The 26,100-nt window shown below is 42.5% G+C and overlaps 1 protein-coding gene across 1 annotated transcript in view; it reads left to right on the top strand.

Annotated features, from left to right (window-relative positions):
• LOC310668786 (uncharacterized protein) overlaps nt 1–20,240 on the top strand; it is a gene marked incomplete at its 3' end in the record, with an annotated part of 379,093 nt that extends 358,853 nt beyond the window's left edge. Inside the window, exons 2-3 of the mRNA XM_083422115.1 lie at nt 19,241–20,026; nt 20,227–20,240. Of these exons, the coding sequence (XP_083278241.1) occupies nt 19,241–20,026; nt 20,227–20,240 (800 nt within the window). The remainder of the gene's footprint in view (nt 1–19,240; nt 20,027–20,226) is intronic.
• Nucleotides 20,241–26,100: the final 5,860 nt, after the last annotated feature.

Here is a 26,100-nt window from a genome sequence, read left to right as displayed (position 1 = left end):
GACCTCTGGCTTCTTTGTAAAAGTATATTTCAAAATCTTCTTCAACTCATTATATATCATTTCCCAGAAGTCTTTCACTCTCTTGCATTCCCACCACATATGGTAAAAAGAACCTTCTTTTTCATTGCATTTCCAACACTTATTACAGGTCTTATACATTTTTGCCAATTTTACCGGTGTAATATACCACCTATAAAACATTTTCATCACATTCTCCTTCAATGCCATACATGCTGTAAATTTTAAGTTCTCCTTCCATAATTTCTCCCAGTCTTCAAACTGTATATTATAACCAATATCTCTGGCCCAGTGTATCATCACCGACTTTACCTCTTCGTCTTTTAAGTTCCATTCTAATAACAAATTATACATTTTTGACAATTTTTTAACCTCTTTATTTACTATCTCTGACTGGAATATTGAGTCTTTGTCAGAGTAGCCCCATTCTTTCACATCTTTCCTGAACATTTCGTTCACCTGGTAATAATGCAACCAATCATAAACATACTTTTTAACTTGTTCGTATGGTTTCACTTTCCATTTTCCTCCTTCCTTCTCTAACAATTGACCATATGTTGCCCACTCACTTCTCATATTGATTTTCTTTACACTCATAACTTCTAGAGGTGATAACCAGTGTGGTACTTTAGGTTCCAATAGGTTTTTATACCTATCCCAAACTTCAATTAATGGACCACGGAAGATGTGGTCACCAAAACCTTTATGTACCTTTTTTTTTCTCTTTCCACAAGTACGCGTGCCAACCAAATCTATTATCATATCCTTCTAAATCTAACAGTTCCCTATTCTCTAATTTTATCCATTCTCTCAGCCAGCAAAGGCATGATGCCTCATAGTATAATTTCAGATCAGGCAGGGCAAAGCCTCCTCTTTCTCTTGTATCAGTTAGGAGTTTAAATTGTATTCTCGGCTTTTTGCCCTGCCATATATATCTTGAAATCGCTCTTTGCCATTCTTTAAATAGACTACCCCCCTTAATTATAGGGATAGTCTGGAACAGAAATAACATTCTTGGCAACACGTTCATCTTAATTGTAGATATCCTTCCCCAAAATGAAAATTTCATTCTTCCCCACACTTCTAGGTCCTTCTTTATTGCATTCCACACTGGTACATAGTTGTTTTGAAATAAATCAATATTCTTCGGAGTTAGCCATATTCCCAAATATTTCACCTTTTTGACCGCTTCTATTTCAATTTGCTGTTGCATTGTTTCAATTACACTTTGATCCATGTTCTTCACTATCATTTTAGTCTTTTTCTTGTTTAACTTGAACCCTGCCACTTCTCCAAACTTTTCCATTTCCTCTATAACTTCTTTAGCTGTCTCTGTTGGTTCTTCTATTGTTACCACCAGGTCATCTGCAAATGCTTTAATTTTGTATTCGTTTTGTCCTATCGTTACCCCTTTTATATTTCCATTTTGTCTTATTGAATTCAGAAGGACCTCTAACACGGTTATAAATAGTAATGGCGAAAGCGGACATCCTTGTCTTGTTCCTTTAGAGATTTTCAATTCTTCTGTAATAACATTGTTTATTATAAGCTTAGCTCTCTGTTCCGTGTAAATTGCCTTGATTCCATTAAAGAACTCTTCACCGATTTCCATGTATTCTAAATTTCTCAACATAAAGTCCCAAGCTATATTGTCAAATGCCTTTTCTGCATCCACAAACATCATCATGGCTTGTTTCTCAATCCTGACAGACAGATATTCCATTATTTTAATTACATTTCTTATATTGTCTTTCATCTGCCTGCCTGGAAGGAAACCAGCCTGATCCTTATGAATGTAGTCTTGTAGTATTCTTTTCAACCTCTTCGCAAGTATCCCTGCAAATATTTTATAGTCTGTGTTCAGCAGTGAAATCGGTCTATAGTTCTTTACTTGGGTTAGATCAGAGTCCTGTTTTGGTAAAAATGTAATATATGCTTCTTTCCAAGTTTCTGGGATGTCTCTTTCTTTTAAGATGTTGTTCATGACTTAGAATCATAGAATCATAGAATCATAGAGTTGGAAGAGATCACAAGGGTCATCGAGTCCAACCCCCTGCCAAGCAGGAAACACCATCAGAGCACTCCTGACATATGGCTGTCAAGCCTCTGCTTAAAGACGTCCAAAGAAGGAGACTCCACCACACTCCTTGGCAGCAAATTCCACTGTCGAACAGCTCTTACTGTCAGGAAGTTCTTCCTAATGTTTAGGTGGAATCTTCTTTCTTGTAGTTTGGATCCATTGCTCTGTGTCCGCTTCTCTGGAGCAGCAGAAAACAACCTTTCTCCCTCCTCTAGGTGACATCCTTTTATATATTTGAACATGGCTATCATATCACCCCTTAACCTCCTCTTCTCCAGGCTAAACATGCCCAGCTCCCTTAGCTGTTCCTCATAAGGCATCGTTTCCAGGCCTTTGACCATTTTGGTTGCCCTCCTCTGGACACGTTCCAGTTTGTCAGTGTCCTTCTTGAACTGTGGTGCCCAGAACTGGACACAGTACTCCAGGTGAGGTCTGACCAGAGCAGAATACAGTGGCACTATAACTTCCCTTGATCTAGATGCTATACTCCTATTGATGCAGCCCAGAATTGCATTGGCTTTTTTAGCTGCCGCGTCACACTGTTGGCTCATGTCAAGTTTGTGGTCAACCAACACTCCTAGATCCTTTTCACATGTACTGCTCTCAAGCCAGGTGTCACCCATCTTGTATTTGTGCCTCTCATTTTTTTTGCCCAAGTGCAATACTTTACATTTCTCCCTGTTAAAATTCATCTTGTTTGTTTTGGCCCAGTTCTCTAATCTGTCAAGGTCGTTTTGAAGTGTGATCCTGTCCTCTAGGGTGTTAGCCACCCCTCCCAGTTTGGTGTCATCTGCAAATTTTATCAGGATGCCCTTGAGTCCATCATCCAAGTCGTTGATAAAGATGTTGAATAAGACCGGGCCCAAGACAGAACCCTGTGGCACCCCACTAGTCACTCTTCTCCAGGATGAAGAGGAACCATTGATGAGCACCCTTTGGGTTTGGTCAGTCAGCCAGTTACAAATCCACTGAGTGGTAGCATAGTCAAGACCGCATTTTACCAGCTTCTTTACAAGAATATCATGGGGCACCTTGTCAAATGCCTTGCTGAAATCAAGGTAGACTACATCCACTGCGTTCCCTTCATCTACCAGGCTTGTAATTCTGTCAAAAAATGAGATCAGGTTAGTCTGACAGGACTTATTTTTCAGAAATCCATGCTGACTATTGGTGATCACAGCATTCCTTTCTAGGTGCTCACAGATTGTTTGCTTAATGATCTGCTCCAGAATCTTCCCTGGTATTGATGTCAGACTGACTGGGCGGTAATTATTTGGGTCCTCTCTTTTCCCCTTTTTGAAAATAGGGACAACATTTGCCCTCCTCCAGTCTGCCGGGACTTCGCCTGTTCTCCAGGAATTCTCAAAGATGATTGCCAGTGGTTCTGAGATCACATCTGCCAGTTCTTTTAATACTCTTGGATGCAGTTCATCTGGCCCTGGAGACTTGAATACATCTAAACTAGCCAGGTATTCTTGTACTATCTCCTTAGTTATTCTGGGCTGTGTTTTCTCTGCTGAATCATTTGCTCCAAATTCTTCAGGTCGGGCATTGTTTTCTTTATCGGAGAAGACTGAGGCAAAGAAGGCATTGAGGAGTTCAGCCCTTTCTGTGTCCCCTGTTTGCATTTCACCATCTTCTCCTCTGAGTGACCCCACTGTTTCTTTGTTCTTCCTTTTGCTACGAACATACCCATAAAAGCCTTTTTTGTTGCTTTTAACCTCTCTAGCAAGCCTGAGTTCATTCTGTGCTTTAGCTTTTCTGACTTTGTGTCTACACGTGCTGGCTATTTGTTTGAATTCCTCTTTGGTGGTTTCCCCCCTTTTCCATTTTTTGTACACATCCTTTTTTAATCTTAATTCAGTTAAAAGTTCTTTAGATAGCCACCCTGGCTTCTTTAGGCACCTTCCATGTTTCCGTCTCATTGGTATTGCCTGAAGTTGTGCTTTTACTATCTCCCTCTTAACAAACTCCCAGCCATCATGAACTCCCTTTCCTTTTAGTATTACTGTCCATGGGATCTCACCCAGCACTTCCCTAAGTTTTATGAAGTCGGCTTTCTTAAAGTCAAGAAATTGAGTCCTAGTATGCTTGGCTGCTCCTTTCCGCTGTATAGTAAACTTCAGAAGAGCATGATCACTTGCGCCTAATGATCCTTCCACTTCTACCCCATTAACCAGGTCATCAACATTGGTTAGGACCAGATCTAAAATGGCTGTTCCTCTTGTTGCTTCTCCCACTTTCTGGACAATGAAGTTGTCTGCAAGGCCAGTGAGGAATCTGTTTGACCTTATGCTCTTGGCTGAGTTTGACATCCAACAAATATCCGGGTAATTGAAGTCCCCCATTACTACTATCTCCCTTCCTTTTGCATGCTTGGCCATCTGTTCCAGGAAGGCATCATCTATGTCCTCCGTTTGGCTTGGGGATCTATAGTAAACTCCCACAATGAGGTCACTGTTATTCTTCTCTCCCTTAATTTTGACCCAAATGCTCTCACTTTGGCTTTGAGGTTCTAAATCTTGGATCTCTTCACAGGTATACACATCCCTGACATATAACGCCACTCCTCCTCCTTTCTTGTCTGGTCTGTTTCTCTGAAATAGATTGTATCCCTCCATTTTTACATTCCAATCGTGGGACTTATCCCACCAGGTTTCAGTGATGCCTGTTATGTCATATTTAGTTTGCTGTACCAAGAGCTCAAGCTCATCTTGTTTATTTCCCATGCTTTGTGCATTAGTGTACAGACATTGAAGTCCATTAGTCATTCCCCCGTGTCTCTTATTTAAGGATTCTTTCCTCCCACCACTAGGTCTGCTTGCTGTTTGCTCCATTTGGTCTATGACATTTGGATAATCATCTTCATCAATTGATAGACTCCTACCTTCAGGAGCACTGTCTCCCTCCCCCACATTAGTCAGTTTAAAGCCCTCCTGATGAGGTTTCTGAGTTTTTTGGCAAAAACATTCCTCCCAACCGTTGTGAGGTGCAGCCCATCGCTTGCCAGAAGTCCATCTTCAAGAAACTGCAGTCCGTGATCTAAGAATCCAAACCGTTCCTGTTTACACCATTTGCGAAGCCAGCTGTTTACTTCCATTATTTTCCCCTCTCTCCCTGGGCCACGTCGTTCAACTGGGAGGACAGATGAGATGACGATTTGTGCATTTAATTGCTTCAATTTCCTGCCCAGAGCCTCGTAGTCTCTTTTGATCTTCTGGAGGCTATTGCTTGCAGTGTCATTGGTTCCCACATGAACCAAGAGGAAGGGGTATTTGTCAGTGGGTTTTATGATTCCTGGCAGTCGTTCAGTTACATCTTGGATCTTAGCCCCGGGGAGACAGCACACTTCCCGAGACATCTTGTCAGGCCCACAGATCACTGCTTCTGTTCCCCTCAGTAGGGAATCCCCTATCACCACTACACGCCTCCTCTTAGGTTTGGTCGGGGTTCTTCCGTGAGCGGTCCGTTCCAAGGTCGCCTGCACATTCTCTGAGGACTGACTTTGCTGTTCATCTTCATATACCTGATCGACTGTAATGAGGGAGAGATCCTCAAATGGAGTCTGCTCTTCGTCTTCCATGCTAGGGGAGAGGACCTGAAAGCGATTGTGTATTTCTAAACAATCAGAGCGAACCCTGGGCCTCCTACTTCTTTGAGTCACGTTTCTCCACATATCGGGCTCCTGTGTTGGTGAACTAGCCTCCTTCCCAGGGGAGTCTCCTGTCTCCTCCTTGGTGGAGACGGTGTGCTCTGCTGCTTCCAAGAAGAGCTCCAGCTCTCTAATTCTTTGGAGTGTAGCTACACGTTCCTCCAGTTGCTGGACTTTGTCTTTTAGGAGGGCAATCAACATGCAATTGCTGCATGTAAAGCTGCCTGCAACCTTTGGCAAGATGGCAAGCATTGCGCAGGAACTGCAGGCGACTGCAGCTGTTCCCTCCCCCTCCATCTTGAGAACGTGTCGTTGGGGGTGGCTACAGCGGTCCTGCATCATAAAAAGTGTGAAGACAGGACTAATAACTCCCCCCCAAAAAACCTAGGTCTCCCCCAACAAACGTTTGAGACTAGCTCCCCTAAATCTAAAAGATGGATCAAACTGCGCGCGCCGCTAGGCTAATCACCTGCCTCAACAGAAACCCTGCCCCCTCTGACCTTTGTACAGGGAGAGCAGCTAATTAGCCACAAAGAATCTCACACACAAGAAAACCCTTTCCTTCAACAGTGTTAGCACAATAGATTTCATTTCTTTGTAATATCCTGCGGTGAATCCATCTGGGCCCGGAGCTTTTCCCCTTTTCAGATTTTTAATAGCTTCTTCTACTTCCTCGATTTCTATTGGGGTATTTAGCCACTGTTTTTTCTCAGTCGGGATCTTTTGCACCTTTTTCTCTTTTAGATATCTCTCTATTTTTCTCAAATTCTTTCTTTCTTTCTTCTTATAAAATCCTCTGTAATAATCCAGGAACCCTTTTCTTATCTCTTTCGGGTTGACTATCTCTTCACCTTCAACCGTAATTTTATTTATTGTACTTTGCTCTTTCCTTTTTTTAATTTGCCAGGCCAACCATTTTCCAGATTTGTTCGAATGTTCAAAATTGTTTTGTCTCAGTCTTTTAATATTCCACTCAACCTCTTTGTTTATTATCATTGCAAATTGGCTTTGTAATATTTTGACATTTTCTTTTACTTTTTGGTTGTTGGGGTGCTTAATTAACTTTTGTTCATTGTCCATTATTTGTTTTAAGATTTCTTTTTTCCCTTTTTCCCTGTTTTTATTCTTGATTGAATTCTGTTGGATAAAGAAACCTCTCATTACAGCTTTGCTTGCGTCCCATACCACATTTATTTTTGTGCCTTTGTTACAATTGTCTACAAAATATTCTATCATTTTTTTCTGAGCTTTTTCTACCACTTCCTGATCATCCAATAGATAGTCATTCATCCTCCATCTGAAGGTTCTTTCCTCGTATCCTTTCAATTCAAATTTTATTGGATTATGGTCTGAAATTACCTTCGCTTGAATTTCTATATGTTGGGTTCTTGGAGTGAGTTCCGTTGAAATCCAAATTTGGTCTATTCTAGACATTGACTGGTTCGGTTCCGAATAATATGTGAACTGTTTATCCAATGGGTGTCTAAGTCTCCAAATGTCTATCAGATTGAGATTCTTTATCATTGCAAAAAAGGATTTCGGTAGTTTCCCTTCTTTGCTTACTCCATCTCTGAGTCTATCCATCTCCAATGAGACCACTCCATTCATATCTCCCATTATTATTATTTTCTGATCCATGTATTCAAATAATTTTTCTTCCAAAGTTTTGTAGAACTCAGTCTTATTTCCATTAGGTGCATAGATCCCGACTATAATTAAATTTTCTCCTTGCCATTTGATTCTAACCGCAATTATCCTTCCGTCTTCATCTTTGAATATTTGTTGGGCTTCGATTTTGTTGTTTATATAGATGACCACTCCTCTTTTCTTTTGTTTATCTGAAGATATAAATTCGTTTCCCAATCTTTTGTTGATCAGTATCCTTTTCTGTCTTCTTGCCACATGTGTTTCTTGTAAACAAATTATGTCTAGATGTTTCTTCTTTAAAAATTGTTCAATTCTGTTTCTCTTTTTTTTATCGTTCATTCCATTAATGTTCCAATTCCAAATTTTCAGCGCCATATCTTCCGAATTTTAATTTTAATAATTTTGATTAAATAATTTTATAATTTAGCTTCTTCTTCTTCCTCGTCTTCTTCTTCGTCTGTCTTATTCTCCTTTTCTTCTTCTTCCTCTTCCTCTGATCCGCCTGATGCTCCTCCGTCAGTTCCTTTGTCTTCTTCTTTCTCCGATTTTAATTCCTTATATTTTCTCAAGAATTTCCCCATCTCTTCTGGACTTGTCAATCTATGTCTTTTGCCTCTGTATGCAAACGCTATCCCTTCCGGGAACTCCCATCTAAAATCAATCTTGTTTTTCTTCAATGTTTGCACCAAAGGTTTGTAGGGGTCTCTTCGTTTAAGTAGTCTGATCGGAACATCTTTAAATATAATTATATAGTTCCCATTTATACTCAATCTCTTTTCTCTGTTCTTCTGCAAAATTGTGTTCCTCATTTCTCTATCTTTAAATGTAATCAGGCAGTCTCCCGTGAATCTCCTTGCTTTTGTTGATTTTACTCTCATTCTGAATGCGCTTTGCACTGTTTTTGCCATCTCTTCCTCAGGTATCTCTAACCACTGTGCCAATTCTGTAATCAGCTTGTCTTTAATATTTTCTCCCTGTGCCTCTGGTACCGCTCTAAGTCTTAAATTCACTTCTCTCTGTCTGAGTTCATTCATAGCTATTAAATCCTTCATATCTTCCTGCGCTTTGCTTAACTCTCTCATCTCCATTTTCATTTTCTCTTCCTCCTTTCTGACATCCTTCATCTCTGATCTTGTCTTCTTCATTCCCTCTTCTAGTGATTGTGTTCTTTTCACCACCTCCTTCAATTGCCCTTTCAATTCATTTACTGTTTCGTCAATTTTTTTGTCCATTTTTCCAATTTTATTATCCACTTGCTCTAATTTTGTTTCCAAATTTTTCTCACTCTGCTTAATTTCAGCAAACATTTTTAAAATCTCTGCCTAAACTCTGTTTCCTGTTTAGACCCCTTTCTGTCTGATGGTGTCCCCTCCGCCCCTTTCTTTCCCAAATTAGACATTTTGCCTCAATAGTTTCACGCCCCTTTCCTTATTTTCAAATATTCCCACCAACCTCCCTTTTTCCCCTTCTTAATTTCCAACTTCAATATTTAACAAAACACAAATTAGAATTATTTTAGTTCCTCAATAGTTCATTGATATTCGCTCCTCTTCTTGCCTCCAATCAGGCTAATCCATTTTAAATAGATCATCCTCTTCTTGCCTCCACTCAGGCTAATCCACTTTTGGGGTTGTTGAAATTATATTATTTTTAAGTTCCGGGGCCCAATCCTAGTACAGTTACAATCCCAATTCAGTTCCAATTGAAGACAAAAGCAGAGAAATCAAATCAAATCGGTCCCATAACACAGAAAGCCATCCACCGTCCTTATCCCTCTCCAATAAAGGGAGAATTCCAAAAGTTATGTCAAATGAGTTTGTGGCTAGAAACAGAAAAATAAATTGTAATTTCCTTCTCCGCCGCCAGGGGGGGTAGCTTAAAGTGTGACGTAGTTCAAGAATCAAAAATTTTCCTTCAAAGTTTCTCGGGCTATATTAGTTCCTCCAAAAAAAAGGAATGCGGGGAAAAAAAACCAATATAGAAGAATTGTATATCAATAGCGATCCCAACTTCCAGTTCCAGATATATTTTAGTTTTTAACTTCTTTGATTAAGTTGTAGAAAACACGCGATAGTTAGAAATGGCGTCGAGGGCTTCTCTTCCATTCCGCAATCTATTGTTCTTCTCAAAAGTGAAAGTAAGGAAGCACCTCTACTTAAATAAAAACCCTCAGTTTGACAGAAAGCCTCCTTTTACATCAAATTTTATCTTCTGTCTCCCCCTTATTTTAATTGTGCTTGAGACGTTGCTTCAAACAGGCCACTTAATAGCTTAAAAGTATCTTATGGGGGAAAGGAAACAATAACGCCAGTGACTCACTTTCCTTTGTTGTCGCTCTGCCAATGGTGCTGCGTCTCCGCCGATTTCGGCAGCCGGCTGAACTCGGGAGAGGTTTCTTCACTCCCCGGGACTTCCTTTTTTAATCCAGAATTATCCCTTCTAAATTTGGTGCCGGGTTTCGATGTCTTGAGAGCGAAGCGCTTCCTCAGCAAGCTCGGGGCTTCGCTATTCGGAGGTAGATAATGGCGTCCCTCGACCCGCTGATCCGCTCCGCCGTTCTCTTCGCTTCTAAGAAGCTACCTGACGGCCGGGCGAACCGCTTCTGGTACCGCCGGGAACCTGACCTTCTGGACTCCCACCAGAGGTGATTTTGGGGGGCTACTGCGCCCTGTAGCACCCCCTGTTCCTCCGAAATAGCCCGGGATTCGCCTCTCGGCAAAATCCCCGCTTGCAGCGAGATCGCGCTCCACCGGAAGGAACCTGTTTTCAACCAATTTAAGCATTATTTAAGTAAACCACAAACCACACAAACCACAGCCCCCCCCACGACACCCCCACCTCACATACCCCCCTTTTTCTTCCAAAACAACCACCACCACCTCACAAGCGGCTGCCTAAGCTTAGGTGGGTAGTTCTGGTGGGAGCGGCTCTGTATCTTACTTAGGCAAACATTCGCCATGCAACCTGGTTTGTGAAGCAGGAGTTGGCAGCAGATCTGTGGGTTTTTTATTTGTTTTTAAGCCTAACCAGCTTCTCCACTCCCTTCACAAAGTTGTCAGAGGCAGGGTGGGAAGGTGGAATGAGGGTGAAAGGGATTTCCTAATTGATTTGATCAGAGCAGCTCACAGCAGATGATTCTTTCCTGACAATTACCAAGGGAGAGGTATGTTAATAGGGAGAGGAAGCCAGCTCTGACAAGGGTGCCACAGACAGGTGCATGCATTCTCACACAGAGAGAGAGGAGGGAAGGAAAGAGGCTTAAACAACATAACCTACCAGCCTGGTGCCCCTAGCCTAGCTATAAAACAAAAAATATGGTGTCTGCTTTGAGGATCGTTCCCAATCATTCTGCCTGCATTTATGAGCGCCTGCTCTTGTGCTTTGCTGCCCCCTGTAGGAGGCAGGAGAGAGCTAAGCCAGCAAAGCCATACAATTTGTGGGAAATGTGAGCAAAGCGACAATCAGTTTCATGGTTTCCCCCACATGATTAGCAATATATCTCCAGGTTGAATGTTATGAAACAGCTATCATGATGTAGACTTTTTTTTTAAGGGTTTTATAAACAAGAAAAATGTTATGCAAACAAGTACACCAAGTTTTCTCATGCCATTTGTATATCACAAAAATAGCATAATAAATGTGGGAAAGTATCTACAACATATGTTTCATTATTAGTGGTCCATGTACAGGTTCTTGGTTCATGAATTGGTTTAAACCAGTGATGGCCAAACTTGGCCCTCCAGCTGTTTGGGGACTACAGTTCCCATCATCCCTGACCATTGGTCCTGTTGGCTAGGGATGATGGGAGTTGTAGTCCCAAAACAGCTGGAGGGCCAAGTTTGGCCATCACTGGTTTAAACAATTAAGAAGAAAGAAAGAAAGAAAGAAAGAAAGAGGGGAGGGGGAATGGTGACTGGGTTGGGTTGGGTTGGTTATACTTCTATTCTACTTCTTTGTTTTATATACTGTATATATTTGTTATATATTATTATCTCCCACACTCTGTGTTTACAGAGGTGTTTCACCTCTTATAGTTGCTACTGTTATTACAATGAATAAGAGAAACTAGCTAGGTAATTTTTACTGAGAGTAGACCTGTTGAAATTGATGGATCTGAGTCATCCATTAATTTCAATGGCTCTGCTCTCAGTAGGGCTATGAGTACAAATCAGTATAAATCTCCCCGCAGATAGAAACTACACACATCAGTAAGAGAGCATCTAGCCTGGCCCGTTCTATACTGATTTCTATTTTAATTTACTACATTTATATCCTACCTTTCCTGTCTGCTTCTGGGCAACTATTTTCTGCTTCTTTTTAACATAGATGAGTATTTTTCCAAATGTGCAGCCTTAAGCAGTATAGTCAGTGCATCGTCTCATGGCCCTGCATGTGAGTTGGGTGAGGTGGAGGAGAAGTGGGAAAGTGATGAATGTGGCCAGAACTAGAAGCAAAGGTGCTTTTAGCACATAGCCTCCTCCTGGCCTATTGCCACATGAGACATCTTTATCAACTTGCCTTTACAAGCATGTCACTGTCGAGGTCAAGACCTTGGCGCACCTCGGTGGTTCAGATCATGTGTCCCTGCTTCTGACACCAGTATACACACCCCTCAGGAAACAAGGCCAGATACAAACACGGATGGTTACAGTGTGGCCTGAGGGAGCCTCTCAGCAACTGCAGGACTGTTTCCAGGAGACCAACTGGAATATGTTCGACCATCAAGATCTAGAAATTTATACATCAATGGTTCTGGATTATATTAGATTCTGCACAGCAAATGTCACCAGAGAAAAGTATGTTAAGTTGTATCCGAATAGGAAGCCGTGGATGACGGGAGAGGTTAGGAGATTATTGAAGGCCAGAAACTCTGCTTTTAGAACTGGGGACCGGGTATTGTATGGTATAGAAAGAGCGAACTTGAAGAGGGGTATCAGGAAAGCAAAAGCGGAGTACAGAGGAAAAATTGAGGACCATCTGAGAAATCATGATACTAGACAAATGTGGCAGGGAGTCCAACATCTGACTGGTTATAAATCAAGGAATTCATCAGTGGTAGAGAGTACTGCTTCCTTGGTGGGAAAGTTGAATACCTTCTTTGCCCGATTTGAGGTGACACCAACAGTGACTCCAACAGGGATGCCAGAGCTATTGGCATCACTACCTACAGGAAATGCTGCCAGGGTGGAAGAGGGAGAAGTGAGGCGAATATTAAAGGAGGTAAACACGAGGAAGGCTATGGGCCTGGATGGGGTGGCTGGCAGGGTGCTAAGAGATTGTTCGGACCAACTGGCAGGAATCTTTACGAAGATTTTTAACCAGTCTCTGGCCCAAGCCACTGTTCCACCCTGTCTGAAATCCGCTACCATTATACCCCTGCCAAAAACATCAAAGATAAACAGTCTGAATGATTTTCGCCCTGTGGCGTTGACACCCATTATAATGAAATGTTTCGAAAAACTGGTGAGGAAGCGCATCTTATCTTGTCTGCCAGTGGGACTTGACCCTTACCAGTTTGCGTACAAGGCAAAGAGATCCACAGAGGATGCTGTGGCAATGGCTTTACATGCTGTCCTGACTCATTTGGAGAAGCAAGGGAACTATGCGAGACTGTTATTTGTAGACTTTAGTTCTGCATTTAATACTATTCTTCCGCATAGATTGGTGCCCAAATTATTAGACCTGGGACTTCCACCATGTTTGTGCAGGTGGATATTAGACTTTCTATCAAACCGTTCCCAAAGGGTCAGGTTGGGTTCCCACGTCTCTGCGGATCTCATCACAAATACGGGGACGCCACAGGGGTGCGTGTTGAGCCCACTTTTATATACGCTCTATACAGCTGACTGTGCCCCCAAATACCCCAGTAATAGGATCATTAAGTTTGCAGATGATACAACAGTGGTTGGTTTAATCATGGCTGGAGAGGGGGAGGCGGCCTATAGGAAGGAAGTTGAGCAGTTGGGGGAGTGGTGCAGGAAAAACAACTTGCTCCTTAACTTAAAGAAAACAAAAGAGATCATTGTGGACTTTAGGAAATGTAAACTGAATACTCAGCCACTTATTATTGAGGGGAAGTCGTGGAAAAGGTCTCAGTGTTTCGATTTCTGGTAATGGAGTTGAAAGACGACCTAACCTGGGGAGAGAACAGCAAAGACCTGGTGAAGAGAGCACAGCAGAGGTTATATTTTCTGAAAATCCTCCGGAAAAACACTCTCTCAAAGGACCTGTTGATGGCATTTTACCATTGCACTGTGGAGAGCGTACTAATTTATGGTCTGTGTGTGTGGTTTGGGAGCTGCACGGTCAGGGGAAAAACAATGCTATCCAGGGTTGTAAAGACTGCAGAGAGAATAATTGGGTGCACTCTTCCCACCTTAGATCAAATCTATGCTGCCAGGTGCCATAAGAGAGCGGCAGAGATAGTGCAGGATAGTATGCACCCCGGAAATGATCACTTTCAGCTTCTGCCTTCTGGAAGAAGGTACAGGGTTATAAAGGCCAGGACTAGCCGCCTGAGAAACAGTTTCTATGCAAATGCAATTCTGGTTCTAAACGCAGGTTTAGAACCACAGGTTTCGGGCCCAGATTCATGGCACTTGCAGGAGAGTAAGGCTGCGAAAGACTGCGTTGAGGTATGTGGGAAAAGCGAAAGCAAATAAGGCTTTTCTGTTGCCGGCAAGAGACTTTGATGTCCGGCTGGCTTAATTGGCCTGGGAGTCAAGCCAAGCAGAGCTTCGAGATTTATGAGCTGCCAAGATAAGAGGTTTCTGAAGTGAAAAGGGCTCACGGCTCAAGTGAATAGCTGAGATGGATCTTTTACAAATCCTCAGAAGCTGCTCCGTGTCCACCAAAGCTAAATGGCCACAATTATGAGACCTGGGCTGTGTGGTGTGAGAGTTTGTTGCGACAGTTTGGAGTGTGGCATACTGTGTGTGAAGCCCCTCCAGTTCCTCTGACAGATAGATGGAGGGCCCAAGATTCAAAGGCCATAGACGTAATAGTCTTATCCGTCTCTCTGGAGGAAATTAAAACGCTGGCTGGCAACACCACAGCACGTCAGATGTGGAATGCTTTGAAGGTAGCTCATCTGCCAGTCATCCCAGCCCAGAGTTTGACTGCATCGGAGGTCCTGGCTGTTTCCCAGAATGCGAGTGAATGCAGGGATGCCGAGGGCACCGGTTGCAAGCTGCAGGGGAAGCTGACTGTGATGTCATCCCAGGCAGCATTCCAGCCTCAAGGGGGAGCCAAGGAGTCGGCAGCTGAGAGCTCTGTTTCTCAAACAAGACTCCAAGGTGGTTATCTCCGATGGAAGCAAAAGCAGTCAAAAAACTCAATATGGAGGCCAATTGGCCAAAATATTGGGAGATACTAGAACAAGATGGAGATAAATTGAAACTGCAGAGTTTTGACAAATTAAAAAGTAAAGTCCGTGATTGGCACCACTATCATCAGATAATGGAGGCATATAAATTGGATAGAAAAATTGGCTTCCAGGTGGAAAAATCAAAATTGGAAACAGAATTGCTAGAACCCAAAACTAAGATATTGTCAAGAATGTATAATCTGCTGCTGAAATGGAATACATAGGATGAGGAAGTGAAATCAGTAATGATTAAATGGGCACAAGATGTGGGTCACAACATAATGCTAGCCGACTGGGAACGGTTATGGACCACTGGGCTAAAGTTTACGGCATGTAATGCCCTAAGAGAAAATATTATGAAAATGATATACAGATGGTACATAACACCAGTCAAACTAGCAAAAATTTATCATATGCCCGATAATAAATGTTGGAAATGTAAAGAAACTGAAGGTACCTTTTTTCATCTCTGGTGGACATGCCCAAGGATTAAGACCTTTTGGGAGATGATCTATAATGAACTGAAGAAAGTATTTAAGTACACATTCCCGAAGAAACTGGAGGCCTTTCTCCTGGGCATGGTCAACCAAGAGGTACGTATGAAAGACAGGATATTTTTTATGTACGCCACAACAGCAGCAAGAATACTTATTGCAAAGTATTGGAAGACACAAGAATTACCCACGCTGGAGGAATGGCAGATGAAAGTCATGGACTATATGGAATCCGCAGAAATGACTGGCAGAATCAGAGACCAGGGTGAAGAGACGGTGGAGGAAGATTGGAAGAAATTTAAAGACTATTTACAGAAACACTACAAGATTAATGAATGTTAAAATAACATCAGATTGAATGTATAAGGTTATTGGAGTAAAATTTTAAGGATCAGAAGACCCAACATTCTAAGTTCTAAGCATTGAATAAGCTATATTAAGACATTCAAATCAGAAAGGAGGTTAATTATGACAGAGGGAAGGGATTTGTTGGTTAATTGTATGAATTGGAACACAGGGAAGGGAGACTCGGGGAAGTCAGAGAAACAAGTTAATGCAAGATCAATATGAAGATAAGATTGTTTTTATTTCTGTTGTTTGTAGTATGTTATGTTTGTGTACCCCTTCATGGATCACTGCCTTGCCGTGGCGAAGGGGCTTGAAGAACTCAGAGAAGCTATGAACTATGCCGAGCAGGGCACCCATGATGAACAGGTCATAGTGGAGAGTTTTGACCAAACGTGATCCACCTGGAGCAGGAACCGGCAAGCCACTCCAGTATCCCTGCCAAGAAAACTCCATGGACAAAGACAACAGGCATATAAAAGATATGACGCTGGAAGATGAGCCCCTCAGGTCGGAAGGCGTCCAACATGCTACTGGGGAAGAGCGGAGGACAAGTACAAGTAGATCCAGAGCTGATGAAGCGGCTGGGCCAAAGCCGAAAGGACGCTCAGTTGCGGATATGCATGGAAGCGAAAGGAAAGTCCAATGCTGTAAAGAAAAATATTGCATAGGAACCTGGAATGTAAGAACCATGAACCTTGGTAAGTTGGATGTGGTCAAAAATGAGATGGCAAGAATAAATATTGACATCCTGGGCATCAGTGAACTAAAATGGACGGGAATGGGCGAATTTAGTTCGGATGACCATCATATCTACTACTGTGGGCAAGAAACCCGCAAAAGAAATGGAGTGGCCCTCATAGTCAACAAAAGAGTGGCGAAAGCTGTACTGGGATGCAATCTCAAAAATGATAGAATGATCTCGATACGAATCCAAGGCAGACCTTTTAACATAACAATAATCCAAGTTTATGCACCAACTACTGGTGCTGAAGAAACTGAAATTGACCAATTCTATGAAGACTTACAACACCTTATAGAAGTGACACCAAAGAAGGATGTTCTTTTCATTATAGGGGATTGGAATGCTAAAGTAGGGAATCAAGAGATAAAAGGAACAACTGGCAAATTTGGTCTTGGAATTCAAAACGAAGCAGGGCAAAGGCTAATAGAGTTCTGTCAAGAGAACAAGCTGGTCATCACAAACACTCTTTTCCAACAACACAAGAGACGACTCTACACATGGACATCACCAGATGGGCAGCATCGAAATCAGATTGATTATATTCTCTGCAGCCAAAGATGGAGAAGCTCTATACAGTCAGCAAAAACAAGACCTGGAGCTGACTGTGGCTCAGATCATCAGCTTCTTATAGCAAAATTCAAGCTTAAACTCAAGAAAGTAGGAAAAACCACTGGGCCGGTAAGATACAATCTAAACCAAATCCCTTATGAATACACAGTGGAAGTGAGGAACAGGTTTAAGGATTTAGATTTGCTGGACAGAGTACCTGAAGAACTATGGATGGAGGCTCGAAACATTATACAGGAGGCAGCAACGAAAACCATCCCAATGAAAAGGAAATGCAAGAAAGCAAAGTGGCTGTCCAATGAGGCCTTACAAATAGCGGGGGAGAGAAGGCAAGCAAAATCCGAGGGAGACAGAGAAAGATACAGGAAATTGAATGCAGAATTCCAAAAAATAGCAAGGAGAGACAAGAAGGCCTTCCTAAATGAGCAATGCAAAGAAATAGAGGAAAACAACAGAATGGGAAGAACCAGAGATCTGTTCAAGAAAATTGGAGATATGAAAGGAACATTTCGTTCAAAGATTACCATAATAAAGGACAAAAGTGGTAAGGACCTAACAGAAGCAGAAGACATCAAGAAGAGGTGGCAAGAATACACAGAGGAATTATACCAGAAAGATATGGATGTCTCGTACACCCCAGGTAGTGGGGTTGCTGACCTTGAGCCAGACATCCTGGAGAGTGAAGTCAAATGGGCCTTAGAAAGCATTGCAAATAACAAGGCCAGTGGAAGTGATGGTATTCCAGCTGAAATATTTAAAATTTTAAAAGATGATGCTGTTAAGGTGCTACACTCAATATGCCAGCAAGTTTGGAAAACTCAGCAGTGGCCAGAGGATTGGAGAAGGTCAGTCTACATCCCAATCCCAAAGAAGGGCAGTGCTAAAGAATGCTCCAACTACCGCACAATTGCACTCATTTCACACGCTAGCAAGGTTATGCTTAAAATTATTCAAGGAAGACTCAAGCAGTATGTGGACCGAGAACTCCCAGAAGTGCAAGCTGGATTTAGAAGAGGCAGAGGAACCAGAGACCAAATTGCAAACATGCGCTGGATTATGGAGAAAGCTAGAGAGTTCCAGAAAGACATCTACTTCTGCTTCATTGACTATGCAAAAGCCTTTGACTGTGTCGACCACAGCAAACTATGGCAAGTTCTTAAAGAAATGGGAGTGCCTGATCACCTCATCTGTCTCCTGAGAAATCTCTATGTGGGACAAAAAGCTACAGTTAGAACTGGATATGGAACAACTGATTGGTTCAAAATTGGGAAAGGAGTACGACAAGGCTGTATTTTGTCTCCCTGCTTATTTAACTTATATGCAGAATTCATCATGCGAAAGGCTGGGCTGGATGAATCCCTAGCCGGAATTAAGATTGCTGGAAGAAATATCAACAACCTCAGATATGCAGATGACACAACCTTGATGGCAGAAAGTGAGGAGGATTTAAAAAACCTTTTATTGAGGGTGAAAGAGGAGAGCGCAAAATATGGTCTGAAGCTCAACATCAAAAAAACAAAGATCATGGCCACTGGTCCCATCACCTCCTGGCAAATAGAAGGGGAGGAAATGGAGGCAGTGAGAGATTTTACTTTCTTGGGCTCCATGATCACTGCAGATGGTGACAGCAGCCACGAAATTAAGAGACGCCTGCTTCTTGGGAGGAAAGCAATGACAAACCTAGACAGCATTTTAAAAAGTAGAGACATCACCTTGCCAACAAAGGTCCGTATAGTAAAAGCTATGGTTTTCCCAGTAGTGATGTATGGAAGTGAGAGCTGGACTATAAAGAAGGCTGATCGCCGAAGAATTGACGCTTTTGAATTATGGTGCTGGAGGAGACTCTTGAGAGTCCCATGGACTGCAAGAAGATCAAACGCATCCATTCTTAAGGAAATCAGCCCTGAGTGCTCACTGGAAGGACAGATCCTGAAGCTGAGGCTCCAATACTTTGGCCACCTCATGAGAAGAGAAGACTCACTGGAAAAGACCCTGATGTTGGGAAAGATGGAGGGCACAAGGAGAAGGGGACGACAGAGGATGAGATGGTTAGACAGTGTTCTCGAAGCTACAAACATGAACCTGACCAAACTGCGGGAGGCAGTGGAAGACAGGAGTGCCTGGCGTGCTCTGGTCCATGGGGTCACGAAGAGTCGGACACGACTGAACGACTAAACAACAACAACATGTTTGTGTAATTCTGTATGTTTTTGGTGTATTGTTTGTTGCTTTTGTTTTGCTTTGTTGTCTTTTATGCAAAAACGAATAAAATATTTATATATATATAAAAAAAAAGCTGAGAGCTCTGTTTCTCATGAGAACCAAGGTCATCGCCTTTGCAGAGGCCGGAAGGCCAGAGGTAAACAGAGACAGAAGCCAGCAGATGGCCCGAAGCAGAAGGGGGGTGAAGAGCCCACGCCAGTGAAAAACAAGGCTTTGTTTGCTGGCACAGCTTCACCAAAGGCTAAAGGCAAGTCTGATGGCCAGGAGCAGGAGGGCAAGCAGGAAAAGCCCACGCCGGTGGAAGACAAGGTTTTGCTTGCTGCAAAAGCTGCTCCAAAGGCCAAGGCCAGATTTATTGTAGATTCTGGATGCACCCGCCATCTGGCAAAAGATAAGCATCTGTTTCTCTCCTTCAAACCTCAAGATGGTGAGATCCACCTGGCTGACGGAAAGACGTTACGAATTGCAGGAGAAGGGACTGTGAAACTGGCAAGTCTGCATACAACCATCAAAGATGTACTTTATGTTCCAGGTGCTGCAGACAATTTGCTCAGTGTCCCGCAGCTGACTGGGCGTGGCTTTGAGATTTCCTTCAAGAAGAGCGTCTGTGTCATCAGGAAAGGCAAAGAGGACATTTTGCATGCAAAGTTTATAGATGGTTTGTTCTGCATAACCTATGATGACAATGGTGCTGTTGCTGTGTCAAATGTTGATTCTTGTTGTGTTGCACAAACTAACAAAATTCTTCATGCAGGATGCATTCATGAAGCACACAGAAGATTTTGTCACATGTCTTGGCAGGCGCTGGCCAAGATGCCTGAGTTGGTTGAGGGTTTGAACATGAAATATGTATCTTGTGCAGAGAACAAGGTGAAGGTTGCTCCAAAAGGCAAGGAGTCTAGCAGGCAGGCTTCCAAACCCTACCAGCTAGTCCACGCAGACCTGGTTGGTCCACTTGCGCCCTCTTTGGGTGGAGCAAGGTACTTCATGGTTCTAATTGATTCTTTTTCCAGGTACATTCATGTGTTTATGCTCGAGCAGAAATCGCAAGCGTTTCCAAAGTTCAAGGCATTCTGTGCTTGGTTGGAGAATGTTCACAGTAAACGTATCGGTTGTCTCTTTACTGATTGGGGCGGGGAATTCACTTCTCAGCAGTTTGAAGCTTTCCTGACTGAGAAGGGAATTCAGCATTGTTAGGGTGTGAAACCTAAGACGCTGGCAAATTAGCAATGTCATGTGACTTTAAGTAGTCAAGCTCGTTAAGTTGTTAAGTTGCTCAGTATATAAAGAGTGTTTGTTTTCTCTGCCTGTTGGGGCGTGCTGGACGTGAAGCAAAATGTGTGAAAGCTCCGGAGGTGTTTCTGTTATCTTTCTGCAATAAACCTGTCTTTGGAAAGACAGGTTTCCCTGTGTCGTTTTTTTTGCTGCTGAGACTTTGAAGCTTGTACTGCAACAAGAATCTCTGCACTGGACTTAATTAATGCTCTGCAAAGAAAGCTGTTGCTGGTGGCACAGCGGAAGCGCTTACTGGACCAGTACACAGACTCTCTTAGGTTATGGTTCCTTCTACGTTTCTACAGCTGTATTGTGTGCAGAGAAAGTGAAAGCAGCTTTCGGATGAGAGAAGACCGGCTTGGTCATAAATCCAGCTCTTAAAGGAACTGAGAGGCTGGAGGCGTCTGAAAAGTGAGTAAAACAAATCCCAAGGGGAAAGAGAAGCAAGGGCACACAGAGGGAGTAGCAGCAGACCCCAAGAATGGCAGTGGAAAATTTCCAGGTTCCCTTTACAAAGTTGAACTCTGCTAATTACGTGCAGTGGTCTAAGAGGGCTCAAGTCTGGTTGGAAGCCAAAGAAGTGTGGGCTGACTATGTCCAGAGGCGAAAGCCGTTTGTGGCTGTTGCAGCAGATGCCACAGCAGAGCAACAGGCTGCTGCACATGCTCAGAACAGGGAACATGATAAAATGGACACTAAGGCTAGATGCATGTTGATGGTATCAATAGAAGATTCCCAATTACCTCATGTGGAAAATTTAAGGTCTGCATTTGAAATTTGGGAAGCTCTTAGGCGAATTCACCATAGAGCCACGCCCGGAGAGAAGGTGAACATTATACGTGCTTTGTATGAGTTGAAACTGAAGCCAGGGGATAGTGTGGTTGAACACACGTCACAGATGACTGAGTATTTCAACCGACTGTCATCTCTAGGTGTGAATTTTCCTGAAAATATTAAAGTTTATACTCTGCTTAGCAGCCTGCATGCAGGGTTTGAAAACTTAGTACTAACTTTACAAGTTTTGCCAGAGGACCAGCTGAATATGAATTATGTGACTGGTAGATTGTGTGAGCAAGAATATCAACATCATCGAAAACGTATTGATAATTCAGATACCCCAAGGGTTGGATGTTCAGATAATTCCCAGTGTGAGGGAACTAGCAGGCAGAGCTGTAAGGAAGCCTCACAAGTGTCTGCTATGACCAGCAAATCATGTTTTCGATGTGGCAGCAGGTTTCATTTGATAGCAAAGTGTCCAGAAAAGCAACAGGAATTTCAACAGTCCAAGGCCAGTTTCCGGAGCTACAGGGGAAGATGACGTGAGAACTACAAGAATCAACGATCCAGAGGGGGAGCAGGTGCTGATAAGGGACTATCTGCAATGGCAGCACAACAGAGTCCTAAAAAGAGCCAACAAACTTTGAAGTGGATAATTGACAGTGGAGCAAGTCACAGTTTAGTTCCAGCGACATCTAGTGGCAGCTTGATGAACTGCAAGACATTGCCAGTTGCAAAAACCGTGACTATAGCAGACAATAGTAAACGAGAAATGAACCTTAAAGGCACAATTTATGTTAACTGTTTGCAAACTAACCTTCCTGTTTTTGTTCTTCCAGGAATGAAGAATGGACTTTTGAGTGTGTCATGCCTGGTAAAAAGTGGTTTTAAGGTTGAGTTTGAAAATGATGTGTGCACCATTTCAAAACAGGGGAAGGAGCTAGTTAAAATTCCCTGTGAGGATGGGCTTTTTGTTTTGGATGAAGAGCAGTTAGCAGCAGGTAGATGTTCAACAGGTGAAGCGCAAGCTAAGTGTGTAAATAAGGCTCCTCATACAGGTTGTGTACATCTACTACACAGAAGGTTAGCTCATATATGCTTTAAGTATGTAAGCAAGATGCCAGATTTAGCTGAGGAGTGTAACATTAAACCCTGTCCAAATTTTCTGGATTGTTGTGCTTGTAAACATGCTAAGGTTAAGACATGTAACTATCCTAGATCTGATAGAGTAAGCAAGAAACCCTTTGAACTTGTGCACACAGACGTGTGTGTCCCTATGCCAGTCAAATCGCTTGGAGGTGCGAGATTTATGCAAATTTTGGTGGATGATTTTTCAAGAGCTAGTTGGGTTTTCTTTCTGAAAGAAAAATCACAAGCAGCTTCCATCCTGATGGATTGGATTGAAGAAGTCGAATGTAAATTTGACACCAGGGTACGTAAAATACAATCAGATCGTGGTGGGGAATATGTGAACCACACGCTGGAGACGTGGTTAAAAAGGAAAGGTATAGTTCATAGACTTACCAATCCCTATTCACCACAGGAGAATGCAGTTGCCGAAAGAAAATTTCGAACATTACAGGAAGCCATTGCTGCTTTGCTGTTTGATTCTGGACTTCCACAGCAGTTTTGGGCTGAGGCTGCACTGTATGCGAATTATACTTTTAACAGAGTGTACAATAGCACAGTAGGCAACACTCCTTACTTCATGCTATTTGGAAAAAAACCAAAAATTGATCACCTAAGAGTTTTTGGATGTCGTGCTTATGTGCTGGTGCCTAGGGCACAACGTAGGAAAGGCGATCCTAGGTCTAAAGAAATGGTTTTCTGTGGTTATCAAGCAAACACAAAAGGTTGGAGATTTGTGAATGTAGAAGGCAATCAAACGAAAATCACAATCAGCAGAAGTGCGGAATTTTGTGAACAGGATGGTTGGAATAAAATTCATGGAAATCCTGACATACTATTTGATGTGGTGAACAGTAACAATGAAACTCAGGCCCCAGAGCAGGTATTAGTTCCAGAACAGGCTGAGGAATTTGAGTCCGAGGACGAGGGTGAGAAATCGTCTAGTTCACCCAAGTCTATAAAGTCAGAATCTTCTAGCTCTAAAAGTTCACCTGTACAGCAAGAGAGACGTGTAAAGTCAGAATCAGAAAGTTCTTCAACTACTAGTGACAAACAGGTGACGACTAGCGATTCTGAGTCAGAGGGGGAAACTGAAGGAACATCGCAGGAACTGTTAAGGCGTTCCAAGCGTACCAACAAAGGTAAACCTCCTGAAAGGTACCAAGCTATTAGTGTTTGGGCTGGTTTGGCAAACTGCGAACCTGAAAGTTTTGAGGAGGTTGAGCAATTACCCCAGGAGGAGGCCAGTAGGTGGCGTGAGGCCATGCAAAAGGAGTTGAATTCTATGAAAGAACTGGGTGTGTTTTCCATCACCAAACTGCCAGAAGGTACCAAGGCAGTAAGTTGTAGGTGGGTGTACAGGTTAAAGACAACAGCGATGGGGAAACCAGAGTACAAAGCAAGGCTTGTAGCTCGAGGTTTTACGCAAAGAAAGGGGTTATATTATTCCGAAGTCTATGCACCCACTTCAAGGAGTGAAACCCCACGGGCACTATTAGCAGTTGCTGCTCAGAAAGGGTTTAAAGTGAATCAATTTGATGTCTCTACAGCTTATCTTCATTCAGACTTGGCTGAAGAGCTCTATATGGAGCTACCGCCAGGATTGAAAGTTAGTAAATCAAATCAGGTATGGAAACTACATAAATCTATTTATGGACTCAAGCAATCTGCTCATAATTGGAATGAGTGTTTGAATGACGTTTTGGTAGGCATTGGTTTTAGCAGGAGCAAGGCTGACAATTGCTTATATTTCAGAGGTTCAGGAGATGCTCAAGAATCTTTGCTTGTTTATGTAGATGACCTGATTTATACTTCAAAGACACAAGAACAAGTAAAAAAACTAGCCAAAGAGTTAAATAAACACTTCAAAGTTAAGAATCTTGGTGATGTGAAGGTCTATCTTGGCGTTCAGATAGATAGGACCAAAAATGGCAGTTTTCTACTGAATCAAAAAGGCAAGATATTGCAAATGTTGAAAAAGTTTGGCATGATGGAGTGTGCAGGTGTTAGAACACCAATGGAAATGGGTTTTGTAAAAGACAATGAGTTCAAGGATAGTGCTGAATTCAAGCGTGCTGAAACCTTTCAGTCAGCACTGGGAAGCTTACTTCATCTTTCGCAATGGAGTAGACCAGACATTGCTTACGCTGTTAACTTACTCAGCAGAGAAGCTTCAAAACCTAGTGTAAATGCATGGAAAGGAATTCAAAGAGTGTTAAGATATTTACAATACACCAAAGATTTTTGCCTTGAATTATCTTCGGAAGGACAAGCACAGATTACTTGTTGGGCAGATAGTGACTGGGCAAATTTAAAGGATAGAAAATCAGTGTCTGGCTGTGTAATAAAATTTGGTAACTCTCTGATTGAGTGGAGATCCAAGAAACAGAACCTGATTGCTTTGTCGTCAACAGAAGCTGAATTCTGTGCCTTATCTGAGTTATGTAGAGATCTAGAATTTTACAAATGCTTGGCACAAGAGATGTATGAAAAGGTCATCACTCCAATCACTGTATGGGGTGATAATCAACCGTGTCTTAAGTTAGCACAAAATGGGCAGTTTAAAGGTCGTACAAAACATTTGGATATCCGCTTTCAAAATGTTTGTCAAACGGTAAAAGCAGGAATTGTTAAATTAAATTACTGTCCCAGTCATGAAAATCAAGCTGATGGTTTTACAAAACCGCTTGGGTTTCAGCGGCATGAAAACTTTTGTGAAGAAATGGGTCTGAAGTAATTTTGTTTTTGTATTGCCAGCGAGAGGGGGTGTTAGGGTGTGAAACCTAAGACGCTGGCAAATTAGCAATGTCATGTGACTTTAAGTAGTCAAGCTCGTTAAGTTGTTAAGTTGCTCAGTATATAAAGAGTGTTTGTTTTCTCTGCCTGTTGGGGCGTGCTGGACGTGAAGCAAAATGTGTGAAAGCTCCGGAGGTGTTTCTGTTATCTTTCTGCAATAAACCTGTCTTTGGAAAGACAGGCTTCCCTGTGTCGTTTTTTTTGCTGCTGAGACTTTGAAGCTTGTACTGCAACAAGAATCTCTGCACTGGACTTAATTAATGCTCTGCAAAGAAAGCTGTTGCTGGTGGCGCAGCGGAAGCGCTTACTGGACCAGTACACAGACTCTCTTAAGCATAGCCTCTCAGGTCCTGGATCCCCATGGGAGGTTTGTGAGCAAGCAAAGCAAACATTGCTTCAAGGACTGAAAACATTGTTGCATGATGCCAATCTCCCTGATAAGTATTGGGGGGAGGCTCTGTCGACTTTTGTTTACACTTATGATTGCAGATTGTCATCACCTATCGGTTGTACCCCCTATGAGAAGGTGTTTGGTAAGAAACCTTGCATCAAGCACATGAGAATCTTTGGTTCTGACATGTGGGTACACACCCCACAGAGCAACAAGCTTGGGAAGCGTGGGGCACATGGTTTGTTCATGGGGTACGAAAAAGGTGCATATGGATGACTGACTCTAAGTCCATTAAGTTCACAAAGAGTGTTGAGTACAATCCTAAGTGGGGGGGAAATGTGGGAATTTTCCAGAGTTACCCAGAGGAGGATGAAGGTGATGTGAAAAAAGCAGATGGTGTTGAGGCAGAAGAGGAAGCTGAGGATGATGATGATGAAGATGATCAGAGTTCAGATTCCAGTTCAGTGGGCGGCGCTGCTGCGGATGTCAGCGACAGTGATGACACAGCAGACTACAACAACAACAACAACAACAACAACAATAATAATAATAATAATAATAATAATAAATTTTTATTTATATCCCGCCCTCCCCAG

This window comes from Podarcis tiliguerta (assembly GCF_965153285.1).
Source record: "Podarcis tiliguerta genome assembly, chromosome: W".
In the NCBI taxonomy this organism is placed as follows: Eukaryota; Metazoa; Chordata; class Lepidosauria; order Squamata; family Lacertidae; genus Podarcis; species Podarcis tiliguerta.
This window is presented reverse-complemented; position numbering and strand designations above follow the sequence as displayed.